The 14,689-nt window shown below is 41.1% G+C and overlaps 1 protein-coding gene across 9 annotated transcripts in view; it reads right to left on the bottom strand.

The window, feature by feature from the left end:
* Positions 1-14,689, bottom strand: part of LOC119160846 (uncharacterized) — a 275,521-nt gene that overhangs the window by 171,276 nt on the left and 89,556 nt on the right. Inside the window, exons 2-5 of one of the 9 annotated variants that reach the window (XM_075880653.1) lie at positions 13,520-13,596; positions 3,595-3,697; positions 2,542-2,659; positions 615-2,234 (exon numbers count right to left, since the gene is read on the bottom strand). The exons of 3 other annotated variants lie outside the window; for them this stretch is intronic. In XM_075880653.1, the coding sequence (XP_075736768.1) occupies positions 2,579-2,659; positions 3,595-3,697; positions 13,520-13,596 (261 nt within the window). In that variant the 3' untranslated portion in view covers positions 615-2,234; positions 2,542-2,578. Of the gene's footprint in view, positions 1-614; positions 2,235-2,541; positions 2,660-3,594; positions 3,698-13,519; positions 13,597-14,689 lie in introns of those variants that run through there. 5 more of the 9 variants (XM_075880651.1, XM_075880654.1, XM_075880655.1 and 2 more) reach the window with 5 other exon arrangements.

The following is a 14,689-nucleotide window of genomic DNA, read 5'->3' as shown; positions in this document are numbered from 1 at the left end:
TCACATTCTCAACATAAGACAATGTTTCGCAACATACCAGCAACGTGACATTAGCATACCAGCAACGTGGCGTTAACCTTGCTGTGTGACGTGTCGACTTTCATGCGACGTGCGCAGAAATTTTACACTACTCGGTGTGCTTCATTAATAAAAAACATGTTGACGTGTTACGGGAATCGCCCCGAAGCTTTTGGCTAGGAAAAAAGCTCTGGTAAGGTGAGAAAAATTTCATCAATATTGTCTATGCACAAAAACTCTTTCCTAACTGCTCTTTATCAACGCATTTGTACATGCGTAAACAAGCGGTGTTGGAACAGCCAAGCTATAAATATCGAAACACACTTGTGCATGTCCGTAAGACCAAAAAACACACTTTTCAAATCCCAAGGCTTCCAACACAAGTGATATACAAATTTTATTTTTCATTTTTAGAGCATTGAAAAATGTGGTTTAGCTCTGTGTAAGCAATGACTAAAATAGGTGAACGTGTATTGAGGGTGCAGTATTTTTATGTGCAGAATTGCAGCAACCATAAGGACATGCAGTCACACATTTAGGCAGGAAAGGACACGCCGAAGTGCCTGAATGCCAAATGAAAGAATAAAAGAATACAATTATTTGCGAAGATTACATTCATTTTATTTATTTGTGGTTGTCACAGAGGAAGACATGAATGGAAGCGTTACAAAACACATTTTAGGCATTTAGTACTAAATATGAACAGAGCACGATGCAAGTTTCTTTCATACGATGTCAACTGCTGGGTCGTAAAAAACAAATACAGGTGCAAAATGAAAACACAACTTTTTTTATACAAACTTAGCATAATTTGACAAAAAAGCTTTTATCTATAGTACTTACAATATCAGTGGGAAAGTGAATAGGCAAGGAAGAAGACACTGCGATGCTGCTAAGTGGTAAATATATAAGAGGACATCAACACTATATACAGCTATTGGCTTGTCGGTAATTTTCCAACAGGGATGCATGCATTGTATAAAATGATGGTAGCCACTGGCATTGACTGTCTATGTCGTGATTTCACGAACATATACATTGTAGCAGCGTTGAAAAACTGGCACATCCCACTGAGGTACAGCTTGTTTCAACGAAGCTCTAAAGGTTCAAATTAAGAACTTGTTTTCACCAAAACAGAAAAACCTGCCGATACCTGTGTAGGAAATCGTGTTGCACATAAAAAGAAGCTTATCAGTTTGAAAGCAACAGAACTTCATGATTACTGCCCAACACGCATTCAATGGAAAGTGGCTAATAAATGTGGCCGATTGATTACACATAAAATACGCCTTTGAAAGTTAGGGTAGCCGACACCCGGTCAGAAAAAGTGAAACGCGATCAGTGGAACAACTGCTCAGTGAAATTCGCGCAAAACAGTTACCTCCCAGCTACAACCAAGCGAGAAATATTGATCACGAAATGAATGCAGAAGGCATACAACTATTTTTTGTTCAGTTCATTACCAAGTATTGTCATTTTGTCCGTAGGATGATTAAACTGCCTCTACACAATTATTCTTGTTCATTCAGTTCAGATTTTATTGATTTGCATCTAGAGGTGAGCTCAAGTTATCTTTAGATTGTTAGTCACTGCTCTGCATAGCTATCTAGTATTTTTCACTTAGGCATTTGTAGTATTGTGTGGGCCACTAATTTTAGCATTTCAATTTCTTTGGATATGAAGCGTATGCAGCTTCCACCTTGACACTTTTTAGTGAGTAGTTATGTGCATCTTTGAAAAAGTGGCAAAGTATTCTCACTTGTTCGTGGAAGTCGTTAGGAAGGAAGTTGTTTTTTCGAAGGTATTCAGAACGAGTGTTATGACTGAGTATCCTATTTCTCACAAAAATATAACAGCATAAGTGTCAACTAAAGATATACATACAATCATACTTGTGGGCACAGGAACAGCAGCAAGAACAGCAAATGCAATCTTTTAGAGTATAATGAAAAATGGACACTAACCTGCATCACCATCACAGAAGCAACTTACAGCCATACGCCACAACAGTTCACATGCCCAGTGGAGTTCACATATGCAAACTGAGCAGCATATTGAAGTTGCCAGTCTTTGCTCGAGACTTTGCCAATGTGGTTCAACTTGAGTGACAGAGCTCGCTAGGTCATAGTACGTCCAAGAGGCGTACACTGTCGACGATGTCGGCAAATAGCGACTGCAGGATGATGGCTGTGACGACCGTAGAACAAGCCATGATGCTAGGCAATCAATTGGCTATGTAACAATCCAGCAGTGAAAAGACACAGCAGTGAGGAAACCTAAATAGTGCAGACATGACATCTGTGAAGCTTTATTTTGAGCTGAATCATTGGCTCTTTACTCGTTGTTGATGGCAAAAAATTAACAATTCAAGCTTATTTACGGTCCAATTTCAGTTCTTCAGCACAAACATATTCAGTGTACCTAGTTATTTTTAGGGTGGCGATGTTCGTTGACATGATTACATAAATTATGCACAAATGAAATTGTTAGTAGTTTAAAGTTGAGACATATTATGGTGCTTACCAAACAGATGACACTCACAGTGTAGTATTTCTTTCAGTCATTCCTCATCAGCTACATTGGTGACAAAATAAAATGAAATTCTGCTCTCATTTTCTTCTTCTGGCACGTGGATATGTACCTAAAACAAAATAAAAAAAATCATCCGAAACATCAAAATAACATTATCAGCAAGTTGTTTTGGTAGACCAAAGTATGAGGCAGAGATATAACTAAGGATGAGATGTAAAAATGTTTCAAAAGACAGGCCAGTTCATGATTAAAAATATAGACTCATACCTAACACAGCAACAGATAGCAAAAGCTACATAGACGTTTTGCCAAATATGCAGCTGGCATCCTCAGTATGCCCTGGCACCAAAAGAGCGGAGGCTACACAGTTTGCTGCTTGTCTCGTATGTCGCTAATTATGCGGCTGCGGTTGTTGTCACGCGAAACTTGTCACACTAATGAATCACGACTCGAGAAGATTTCTCTTGCCCCACTTTTGTTTCCAAGCTAGCTTTGTCTTATTACTGAAGTCGAAGACATGTCCCATTATTGAGCAGTGTTCGAGTTTTGTCTTATAAAGCGTGGCATGGCTGGCTTATGCAATGTCTCATTTGTGCTCTTTGAGCCCTTTGGTCACTCCCTTCCTATTTCAATCAAGCATGTGGTGTCGCATACATCACTGATCAGCACTTGCAGTCATATACCTGGAAAACGTGGTGGGTGAATTGTAACCAAGCCATTATCCAAGCAGGTTTACCAACGACACCCAGAAACACATGAAAAACAAAACAAGGAGTGCGCCGCGAGAAAACACAAAACACAAAACACATTGTTTCTGTACCTTACGATGAACATTTTTCAGACTCCATTGGAATAGCACTTCGTCAGCTGGGAATTAAAACAATTTTCAAGACTCATTGTAACTTGTTAAACGTGCTCTATAAGCTCAAAGACAGCTCCGCTGCGAACGATCAAAACAGGGTTGTTTACAAGTTTCTGTGCGGGGGCTGCGACACCAATTATATTGGCAAAACTGGCAGGAAGCAGTGAAGGAGTTTTAATTACCACAAAGGGGACATCACAAAAGCCTTGCATTCTCAGATAAAACTCGTCAGACTGCTTGAAAGTGGGGCATGCCTTCAACTTCCGTAATTTGATGATGCTAGCTCTGGAACAAAAGAGAGGGAGGAGAAAGCTCTTCAAGTCATGGTAAGACCGTCGTGACCTGTCAGCGTGCAACAACAATATTGGCCTCCATCCGGATGAGTAGACACATACGAGAGAATCAGTGAATTCAGTCACCTTCACACATTTGGTGCCAGAGCACACTGAGAACTCCACTCACATAGGAGGCGAAATGTTTGTGTAGGTTTTGTTATTTTTTCTTGTGTAAAGTTGGAGTACATATTATAATCACTAAGAAGCAGAGTTTTATTTCCATGTCAATTTGGCATATTTTCAAAAATTTTTAGAGAGAAACAATTGCTAAAATACAAATGTTTATAGAGTAAGTTCCTAAATTTGCATACACAATCCCTCCTGATGCAAAATAAACATTGCTAGTCAACATTCATGCAGTAAGTTAACTACTGATAGTCTACCATCCCATAATTATGCTATTGCCAGGGAGTTGTTTTCTTGGAAATTGTTATCTATGCATCTCTTCTATTTGGCTACACCATCTGTGTTAATACAAGTAGTGCAACAGTTGACCACCAAATTTTTGGTTAGTAGTTAGCTCAACGAGTGCTGTTCACTATCAGATTGCTCTTTCTAAATTTAAAGCATCAAAACAAACTTGACCCAATTTCATGTATTTGCCCTAAGTGAAATTTTCCAATTTTTTAAATAGGACAAGCTTAGTTTTTTGCTCTACACTTTGTCGTATAAGAATGAAAATTTATGTACTTCCTCCTCTTGAAGACACTGTATCAGTGGCTTTGCAGAGACATTCCCTTGAATATCATGTTAAGCTGCAAATTCATAACAAAACATGGCTAACTCAGATACAAAGCCTAGCCTTCAATTCACTGGCGTAACTTATGTTAGCAACATTTTCCCTTGTGCAAAGCAATAGAATACCTGCATTTTGCGACATTTTATTTACATCATACCATCTCTCTGACACTCAAATTACTCTAATATGCATCACTCTATAATGCCTCTGTCGGAGCTTAAAGCACAGTGAACAAAAACATGCAAAACTTTACAATGCCTCTGTCGGAGCTTAAGGCACACAGAACAAAAGAAGAAAAAAAGACGAAACTATCAAAATTCTTTTTGAGAGCAGCTTCTGTTCCAATAAAGCATTTACTTTAGGTGTTTCTGAAGATCTGCCTGTATTTTTAAACCATTGCTAGCAGGCCGCAGCTCACACCAGTCTTTGTGAGGTAGCGCCTTGATGGGCATGGTGTCAGACATTCCTGCGGCATATGCAAACTTCCGGTCCTGCTACTTCCCTTTCTCTAGCTCTGCATTACAACGCACACTCATCCTTTAACAGATGTGCTAAAATGGCCCCCTTTTCGGGAGCTTTACTCTCCTGCCGGTAGCATTATTCACTGCCGGCGCTAAATTGGTCTATCGATGCCACTTTCTTTTTCTTTCTCACCTAGCTCCTTCAAACTTTAAAGAATATGAATGGGGATCGAGGTGACATCGGTCATGATGTGGTGCAAACGTGGTGAGCTGACAGAGGGAAAGATGACGTCAATCAGCACAACATTCAAACTTAGAGGGCGGTCTCACACTTGCATACACTAATGCAGTGCTCAGATTTAGTGAAACATACGAGAGTCAATTTTTTTCATCTGTAAAACTAGTTCCTCTCGAACCGCAAATAATTTGTAAGACCGATGAAAATTGCACCCGTTGAACTTTGAACAACAAATCTGACGATATCATATTCACGCAGATTTCTAATTGAGAAAGCAGGTATTTATTTCATTATGCCTTAGGCTGTATTCGATGCAGCTTGAAAAGCTAATAATATTCGCGCGCTCCTACAAAACAAACAGCACAGTACACATGGTCGGGACAGTTTAGAGGCCTTATCAACGCGAAAAGTGTCTGTCGCTGTCTACAAGTGCTAAATAAAATAATTGGTTGACATCATGGATAACCAAAATTTTTAATATCATGACGTCATTACGTAACATCGGCGCATATTATATGGGCAGATCCCCGAGAAATTGACAAACTGCATGAGGCGCAGAAAGTTTTTGGCGAGGGAATACAGTCGACCGAGAAGCAGAGAAGGAGGGCTGCTTCGGCGTTCAAATCCTCTAAAACAAACATATATGGAATTTCGGGAGCCTTATTGGGACATAAATTTCGCGCCCCACCTGCGCACTTACTGGGCTTTCACGAATGCGAAGGTAAACCAGTCAGAATCTAATCAGTTTGTGCACATGGTACCGCGGATATTTTCATTCCAGTTTTAGAACAGCAGCACAGTGGTGTGGTATACGAAGTGATCACAAGAAACGATTGCTTCATTGGTGCCCCCATATGTGAGTACTTATAGCTCTAGTATGTGATATGCTTATCGCGAAAACTCACGCACAGTCTTCTTGTCAAGGTTCTTATTCTTTTGTTTCAAACTTGAAAGCGCCTCCCACTCTCCCGCCCCTTCGTTTTTTTACCTTCTTGAGTGTCTGGACAGCACGCTAGTTGATCGGGACCCTTGCCTTAGCGAGTGGAAGCTGCAAAACCAGTCCGGGTATTGTATTTGTCGTTTGGGATGTACAAGGGAATAGGCGGCTCACACAATTGTGGCTGCACGCAGTGAGCACTCGAAAAAGTTTATGGGAGAAATACGCTTGAGTGCGTCTACGTTTTCTGCAAACGTCTCATTTTTTACCTGTGTGTGGTGGGCGATACTGAGAGTAAATGCGATATGCCCCGCTTTGGTCAGTGAAGGCCAAGTGCCTAGAAAGTAAGATATAGCATGACCTACGTGAGCGAACAAATTATTTGCCAAAGCTTAGCTTTGCTAGAGGTAAATTGTGACCATCTTGTCTATTTCGTGCAGTTCAAGCTTTATTCCTCCTACCTCTCTGCTGGACCAGTCACTGCCAACTACAACAACCAGATAGCATCACATTGATAATCTTCGAGGACACAATGATAATTCGCAATACATGTGTTACTGTATTTGAGAGTAAGTATTACGCTAGCAAACATATTTTTCATCAAGAAGTTGACATACTGAAAATATTGTTTTCAAACTTCTTAAGGCGTCAAGACACTTGACCTTTGTTTTGCTGTACGTGGCTGGGAATGCTATAAGCTCACGCAGCCATTCACACATTTTGCTGCAGTCCGGAAAATATGGCTCAACTCACAGTTTCCAATATAGTTACTGCGCACATGCAAGTTTGTTTTTCACCAACTTGCCCGCAAGCTATTCACAAACTTGTCAATGGACCCTTGTCAAGTCTGAAGAGCGCCTTCATAGAACTCACCGAAATCGAAACTGGGGGTTAGTAGCCTCTGACGTTATCCGCCACGCAGTGGCGAAAAAATCTTGGCGGCTTAGTATTTTTCAGAAATGATTTGCACACAACTCAAGCTACCTCTCATTTAGCAACTGTCCCCACTCTGTGCAACGTTTATGGAGACTGCTTCGCCTTGTTACCTCTCCTACTCTCCAAAAAAAAAAACGTGATGCGTGTCATGTCACCACCCCTTCACATGTGCAGGCTAGTCTCTCAAAAAAGGTCCAATGTTATACTACCCTTCAACCAGTGTCACGTTGAACACAAACTGCCAAACATTGTTCACCTCCCCGCATACGAAAGACCCCAGGTAATGTCCTACGAGTTTCAAACATAGAAGGAAAAGTGATGTTCTCTGGTAACTTCAGGAACGCTTCTGCAGTCCCCTGGCTACAAAGACGAGCCGCCAAGCAGGTCCTGGAATCATCGGCACAATTGCCGAACCACTTCTTCAGGAATGTGACATGATTTGTTCCCTTCTTTCTTTCGGTAACTTCCTCTCTTTCTTTCTTTTTTTCAGCAGCCTCTAGGCGTTAGATTGTGTATTGGAGACGTAGCGACTAAATTTACCCACTGGGCTAAACACTGAAATCTGGAATAAGGAGAAATAACCCATACGTGCTTCGGTGGCATAGTCATGTTTCGTGGCATCACTTTTGACAAACATCAGAACTGACACGAGAAAACTTCATGCTTCTTTTCACGGATGACGCCACCACCAAGAATGTTTGCAATATTTTTTATTTTTTGAAACTGTTTTAATTCAAGCACTGCTACGCGAAGTTAGTGAGCGCTGGTAATTACAAAACATGTGCAATAATTGCACATGGGCAATAATTGTCAATTAGCAATAAAGGAAAAAAATGTAACTTCGCACAAACCTGGAAAGTAGAAAAACGATCTAAATTCGCTCTGTCTTACACTTTTCTAAATAACTTATCACAGTTTTTTCTGCACAAAAAGGCTGGCTGCTTCACTACTAAAAATTTCAGATTTTCATCTTTGACAGTTTTGCCACCTCGTCGGTAATGCCTGAACAAGGGGATCCATAAATTTGTGAATTCAAGCAGCTTTTATTCATGAGCTATTCGTCAGAATGCAAAACAACTTCGCATAGACATTGGGAACATTTAAGCCTGGAAACCCATTCCATATTGTTGTTGAACAAAGTTCTTCACCCATAAACTTACATTGTTCTGCTCATTTTGATTGAAGCCTGCATGACTTTTTGATTGCTTTTACTGGCTATATCTCTTCATAAAAACCGCGCATAATGCTTTAGAAAAGGCTGAGGAAATTTCTTTAGGTTATGTTGAACAGATTCGCCACACTGCCAGTGCAACGGAGGCTTGTACACCAAAAGCACTGGTCTTTGTTCGCACTGTTCTGAGTGCTATGCGATAGCCCTTCAGACTAGCGGACAATACTAGCTGTCATAAGAAAGTCGAGAATGTGAGCTTTCTAATGCAATACAATTCACATCAATGAGCTGAGCATAGAACGTCAGCAAACAGTGACTAAAATGAAGAGCGGGTGCTGCTGAACTGGGACTGCCACCTTAATAAATCATTTGGTTTGAGTAGTTGGTACATGCTTACTCAATTTTTAAAAAGATGCATACCATCGGGGAAGAAAATTGAGGACAGAACAGGAAGGGCGTCACTCGCAACAAACTTTATTGTCAAAAAATTAGCGACATATATAGGCATAGCAACCTTGCACACGTACATTGCCTCACATCCCAGTAAAAAACACGCGATAAGATTAACAACAAAAAAATTAGGGCAAAAAGCCACTAAACGAAAAAAGACTCTAAACAATGAAATTCGCCGCCATGCAGAGAAACAAATGCAATGCTAACATGCCCATCTTTCTTCTTTTTAATGTATTATGCTTCTATACTTTACGTGCTAAGGTATCATTACTCTTACCAAGGACGGATACACTGAAAAACCTAGCCTCACACTTGCAGGAACCACAATATGCAGGCAAATGTGCCGGTGCAGAAAGGACAGAAGTCGGTAGCAAGAGCTTCTTCTAAAAATTAAACTTTTGGCATATTTTTCAGCACATTGTGGTTCCTGCAAGTGTGAGGCAAAGTTTTCCAATGTATCCGTGCTCTGAACGAATAATGATACCTTGGCACGTGAAATTATGGAAGCATACTACATTAAAAAAAAGGAAGATTCTCATGTTAGTATTACATCTGTTGCTTTGCATAGTAGGGAATTTTGTTTCCTAGAATCTTTTTTGGTTTAGTAGATTTTTCGTCATCTTTCTTTTGTTGTCGATCCTATTGCATGCTTTTTCATGTTTTTTTATTAGCATGTGAGGCAATGTTCACGAGCATGGTTGCTACGCTTATATATTTTGTTGATTTTTCGAGAATAAAATAATTGCGAGTGACGCCTTTTCTGTTCTGTCCTCAATTTTGTTCCTCGATGGTATGCATCTTTGTCTATTTTAGTAAGTACTGTGTTATTTGCAATAACGAAACCCTTGCAACACCAAAATTTTTTGTTCACCTGTTCATCTAGCTACAGCAAGGGTAAGCTGTTCACAGAAAAAATACAGAAAATAAAACCCTCAAACCATGCACCAGAATAAAAATAACAGGATAAGCAAAGCGAAAAAGATGCTGCCTAACTGCTCGCATCCCTAAACCCCACGAAAAGAGAGGGCTCTTTATCTTAAAGGTGCAACGATAACATGCTTACACATGCGTCAGTTGACCTTGCAATCTCCTCCACCTCTACTATTTCCCTGACCCTTTGACCTGAACTAAGTGTAAGAAACAATCTGTCTTCAAAAATGAGCCTAACCCATCCACCCACGCAAGGATTCACAGGAACCTTTAAACTGCTGTTTATAGACTGCAATAATGCCCACAGAGTGTATTATTATGAAAGGATCCTGTCTGAGCCACTGACCCTCCTGCATGTCACAGAACAAAAGCTCAATTAATTGATTGATTGATATGTGGATGGTGATTGATTGATGATATGTGGGTATGTGATTGATTGATATGTGGGGTTTAACATTCCAAATCCACCCTATGATTATGAGAGACGCCGTAGTGGAGGGCTCAGGAGATTTTCGACCACCTGGGGTTCTTTCACGTGCGCCCAAATCTGAGCACACGGGAATACAACATTTTCCGCCTCCATCGGAAAAAGCAGCATTTAAGGGCTCAATTATCTTTCATGAACACAGTCCGAGCACTCAAACAAAATATTTGCATAGCGTTTTTTCTGCTGCAATAAGTAGTTAACGACACTCTCATCGTGGATGTTACAGTTACTTACCTAGAAAAAACGTTTTGCAGTGCTCAGTCACGATTTCGGTTTCAGAGGGTGCTGAACAAGTGAGGTCCAACGTAACGTGGTTTTCAAGCGAACATAGATCGCTACATGAACACAGAACCACATGGACGTAGTCACCGCAGAGACAACTTTTTTCAAAGAAGGCTTTTTGGTTGCTGCGATAAATGCCTCTCTGATTTAAATATGCATGACCCATGAAAATGCGCAGCCAAAGCAAGGACGTCGGCCTTTGTGGGCAGACATGCAAGTCTGCCCCCTCTTCATTTCAAGAAGTCTGCTAGGAGAGCACTTGCAAGGGTTGTGGAAGCCAACACAAACTTATCACATAAAAGGCAGTAAGTTGTTTAGACAGAAAACAAAGGGGTGTTCTGCAACTAATGGTATCACAAGAACTGTAACACATATTGACTAAAACCCGCAATATTAAAATGGGAAGTTTACTCGGAAAATGCATCACCTACTTTGTGATGAAACGATTGCCACAGAGCATTCCCCAAAGACAAATGCATTTTCCGCCTTTTAGCCACTTTTGAAAACCGTAACACAAAGCAGCAATGGCTTGCTAGCACAAGGTTCATACCACCAATATGAGTGTTATTCTCTGATAAACCGCCTTAAGTTCAAGAGTTTCATCGTGCTTCATTAGAGAAGCAGCTACGTTATTTCAAAAAGTTGGAGCACATCCTATGAAAACTTGAAAGTTGGCAGGAAATTTTTTTATAAACCTGTTGATTCTGCCTTGTGAAACACTGAAATATCATCCACATAGCAGGAGGATCTTACAGCACTAGAAGTCATCAACCTTTCATTAATATTTTTCCTTTCCGCACAGGTCAATACAACTCATTGAAAGTCTACACAATGATTTACAAAATACAAACAGCCTGCCACCGGAAAGGATCTACTGCTCTGGGTCAAGGATGCTACCGAATTTCTTTGAGCAGTATCCTTTCCTGGAAAGCGTTGAATGTCACTGACAGGTGTTTGTAAGTGTTTCTCACGCTGTTGCTTGAGTGTTTTCACGCTGTTCCTGGCTAGGCCATAAAAGAGTATTTGTAACGGCAGAGTATTAGTATTGATTCGAACAGTGTATCGATTCTTAGAGACCTGCGCTTGACCAGTATTTGAAAGAACAATAGTAAGAGATTGCTAGGTTTCAGTGCTGTACAATCTCCTGCTATGTGGATAATTTTTTTACTGTTCAATTTGGCAGAATCGGTGGAATGCAAGTAGGTTGTCAAGCCCAGTATGAAGGTTTCGTAGCACAAGCACCAGCACCTTGTAGCAACACATGAGATTCCTGAATGTTTAACGATCGAATCACTACGCTTAACACAGCTTTTTACAAAATGGTGTACAAGTTGGCAGTATAAGTCTCGTCCATGAAAGCCACTGCTGCCTTTCTTGTCGGGGCACACAAAAGGGCCCAAGAGAGCGGCCATGCACATGGCCTTGCAGAGCACTCTGTGTGGATCACCTTGATGATAGAAGCAATTTCCAAGTAAGTGTCTAGACCTCATATTGCAGGTTGAACTGAAAACGAGTTGCCTCTAGCCGAAGATTTGCATTGGCATGCGAGGTATCCTAGGCGTAGAAAGGACCTACATACCATCTGAAGGGCTGCAAGAAAAGATGAGGGCTGTCAAACTTAGCATGCCCAGTGTTTGTCACAAGCTCTACTAGAAAATAAGGAGAAAGTGCTGGAGTTGAAGTAGTGTTTATGGCCCCCGAAACTTTCTGACCTACTCAGATTCATCGATCAGATAAAAGGAAGGAAACACTGCAGCACTCATCGCCGACAGAAGTATGTAACCTGTGTTAAAGGGATGATGTGCACAGTTACTGACACGCAGCAGGAGGTACATGGGTCAGAAGGGGCGCTGTGTCAATGATAGACTTCATGAAACCTTTATAGCATACAAACAACAGTGACAAGGCATTTCTGAATCTATAAGTGGGATTGCAGGTGTCTTTGAAGATCGTGTAGTACTTTTAGGTAGCCTCTATCAGGGGGTCAATCTACTCTGTTAATTTTTAAACATTAAATCATTCAGGTTATGGGAAACATTTAAGTGGTTAGCATTCGAGTGTCTAGAGTGGTTACCTGTAGACACAGTGTAATTTATAAGATCAATACACAATAATTAAGAAAGTTGCATTCATTTACTCTCTTTTGAAATATTTGCAAAAGGTTAAAGCAAATGAATAGTTGTGCCACACGTCACCACGTCGATAGGGATACGCTTTACAGGCTGCGGTTGTTTCAACTGCCATAAGAAAATCGTACTTAATCTCCTCACAGACTAGTTGGGGTAAAATTATAGTAATTGATTGATTTGTGGGGTTTAACGTCCTAAAAACACCATTTGAATATGACAGACGCCGTAGTGGAGGGCTCCGGAAATTTTGACCACCTGGGGTTCTTTAACGTGCAACCAAATCTGAGTACACGGGCCTTCAACATTTCCGCCTCCATCGGAAATGCAGCCGCCGCAGCCGAAAATCGAACCCGCGACCTGCGGGTCCGCAGCCGAGTACCTTAGCCACTAGACCACCGCGCCGGGGCAAAATTATAGTAATGCTATGAAACGAAGAAACATGTACAAATATAGTAATGCAGACTTGAGCCAAACGTAGAGGCACATGATAACAGATGCAACAGAAGAGGTTACGGCAAAACCGGTGGGCCGGGGAAACATGGTGAAACCGTTGCTTTAAACAAACGAGGGGCTGCCACTCATTCAAAGGGCCATTTTTTCTAGAAATAAACACACAGATCAACCTAACAAAGATTCTGAGTACAAAATACTTGATAATATTTTTAATTTGTTTAGTGCATACATCGTATACACTACATATTTCGAGATATTGAAAGTGGATGAACGCCCAAATGTCACATTTTTAATTTTTGGCTGGATAAAAGAGATTACATCGGTGTCACACGAGCACATTTGCTCGTCAGTAGGGCTGATTTGGGATCTGGATCTAGTTTGTCCAAGACTTGAGTCAATGCTCAATTTGGGAGCCAGGTCGTGATCAAAAGTGCCCGTTTGACACCGGCAGTGAACGTGCCTCACGCCACAAATAATGCGATGAAGCATGTGATTGCAAAAAGATCTACAAAATGGAAGACTGCAAACGGCCTTCTTGAGAGAACCCGCTACTTACCCGATCATGCAGCGTGAGGAGTGGTCAGGTGGAACCCGTTGCTGCCGCCGAACGCCTTGCTTAGTTGTACACGGACACTAGGCGGCACCGCAAAACACAAAGCCGTTCAATTCAGCCTTGCAGACTTTATATCAACTGAAATTTCATATTGTTAACTACCAATGAAGGGACGGCGACAAAACCCTTCAATATTTTGAGCGCGAAATGCTATCACGTGACTATAACAGCCCGTGATGCAAGGGAAAACCCGATTTTGACAATGTATAGCCTCCGAGACAAATATATCCAGTGGTGATCTTGAAGGCTATTGCTTGTTTATTAACTAGGTAATTATAAATATTCTACGTGCAAATTGTAATACTAGTTTTTAATTATGACTGCATTTTCGTTTTGGTGTCGTCTGATGAGCGCAACATTGAAACCATCGTGAAAACGCATAATGAGGGTGCAAAAAAAGCAAGTATCGAGTGCCTCAGTGAAACTTCCACTGCGCTAAACAATTCTGGATTCCAATACCTTTGTGATCTGGTTTAAAATTTTGTGATGGTTGTGGCGGTGCCCCTGCACAGGGTTTGGATATATAAAGATGTGGATGTTCTTTGAATAAAGCCAGTTAGCAGTTTGCGCATGTCCTCGTGTGTGTGTGTTGTCTGTAGGTGTACCCTCACGATGGTTTCTGTGTCAAAGCGCGAGCTCGCCCGACAGCCAACTCTTTTGGTGAGCACAAATTTAGCAGAAAAAGGTACACTTTGGCACTGCAAACTTCGCTACATGCCATGTGGAACAGGGTCTGCTGTGGAATATTCATGCGTAGCCACAATGTTACCGTCTGCTCTAAGAACATATATTTGCGGTGCGATTTCAAACAAGCTTTATCACTGGGAGCTTCCTTTTGTGCACTATTCGGTGTTTTCGAAACAGGACTCTCTTTGAAGCCAGCAGGTACAAATTTATGCAATGAGTGAGGTCAGTGAAAACGTACGCAGGTCGGAACTAATTCGAGAGTCAACGAGGTTGAGATCGAACCTTGAGTGCGTGTCCTGGTGAATGGTGTTCTTGCGAGTTTGAGTCCGAGTTGGTCAAGTTAAAAAAAGTCTTCACAAGTGTGAGTTTAATGTGCAAAACATGTTTTTTGAGCGGTTCCATTGCTTTTTTTGCCCACCCCTATCT

The sequence above is a fragment of the Rhipicephalus microplus genome, chromosome X (genome assembly GCF_043290135.1).
Source record: "Rhipicephalus microplus isolate Deutch F79 chromosome X, USDA_Rmic, whole genome shotgun sequence".
NCBI lineage: Eukaryota > Metazoa > Arthropoda > Arachnida > Ixodida > Ixodidae > Rhipicephalus > Rhipicephalus microplus.
This window is presented reverse-complemented; position numbering and strand designations above follow the sequence as displayed.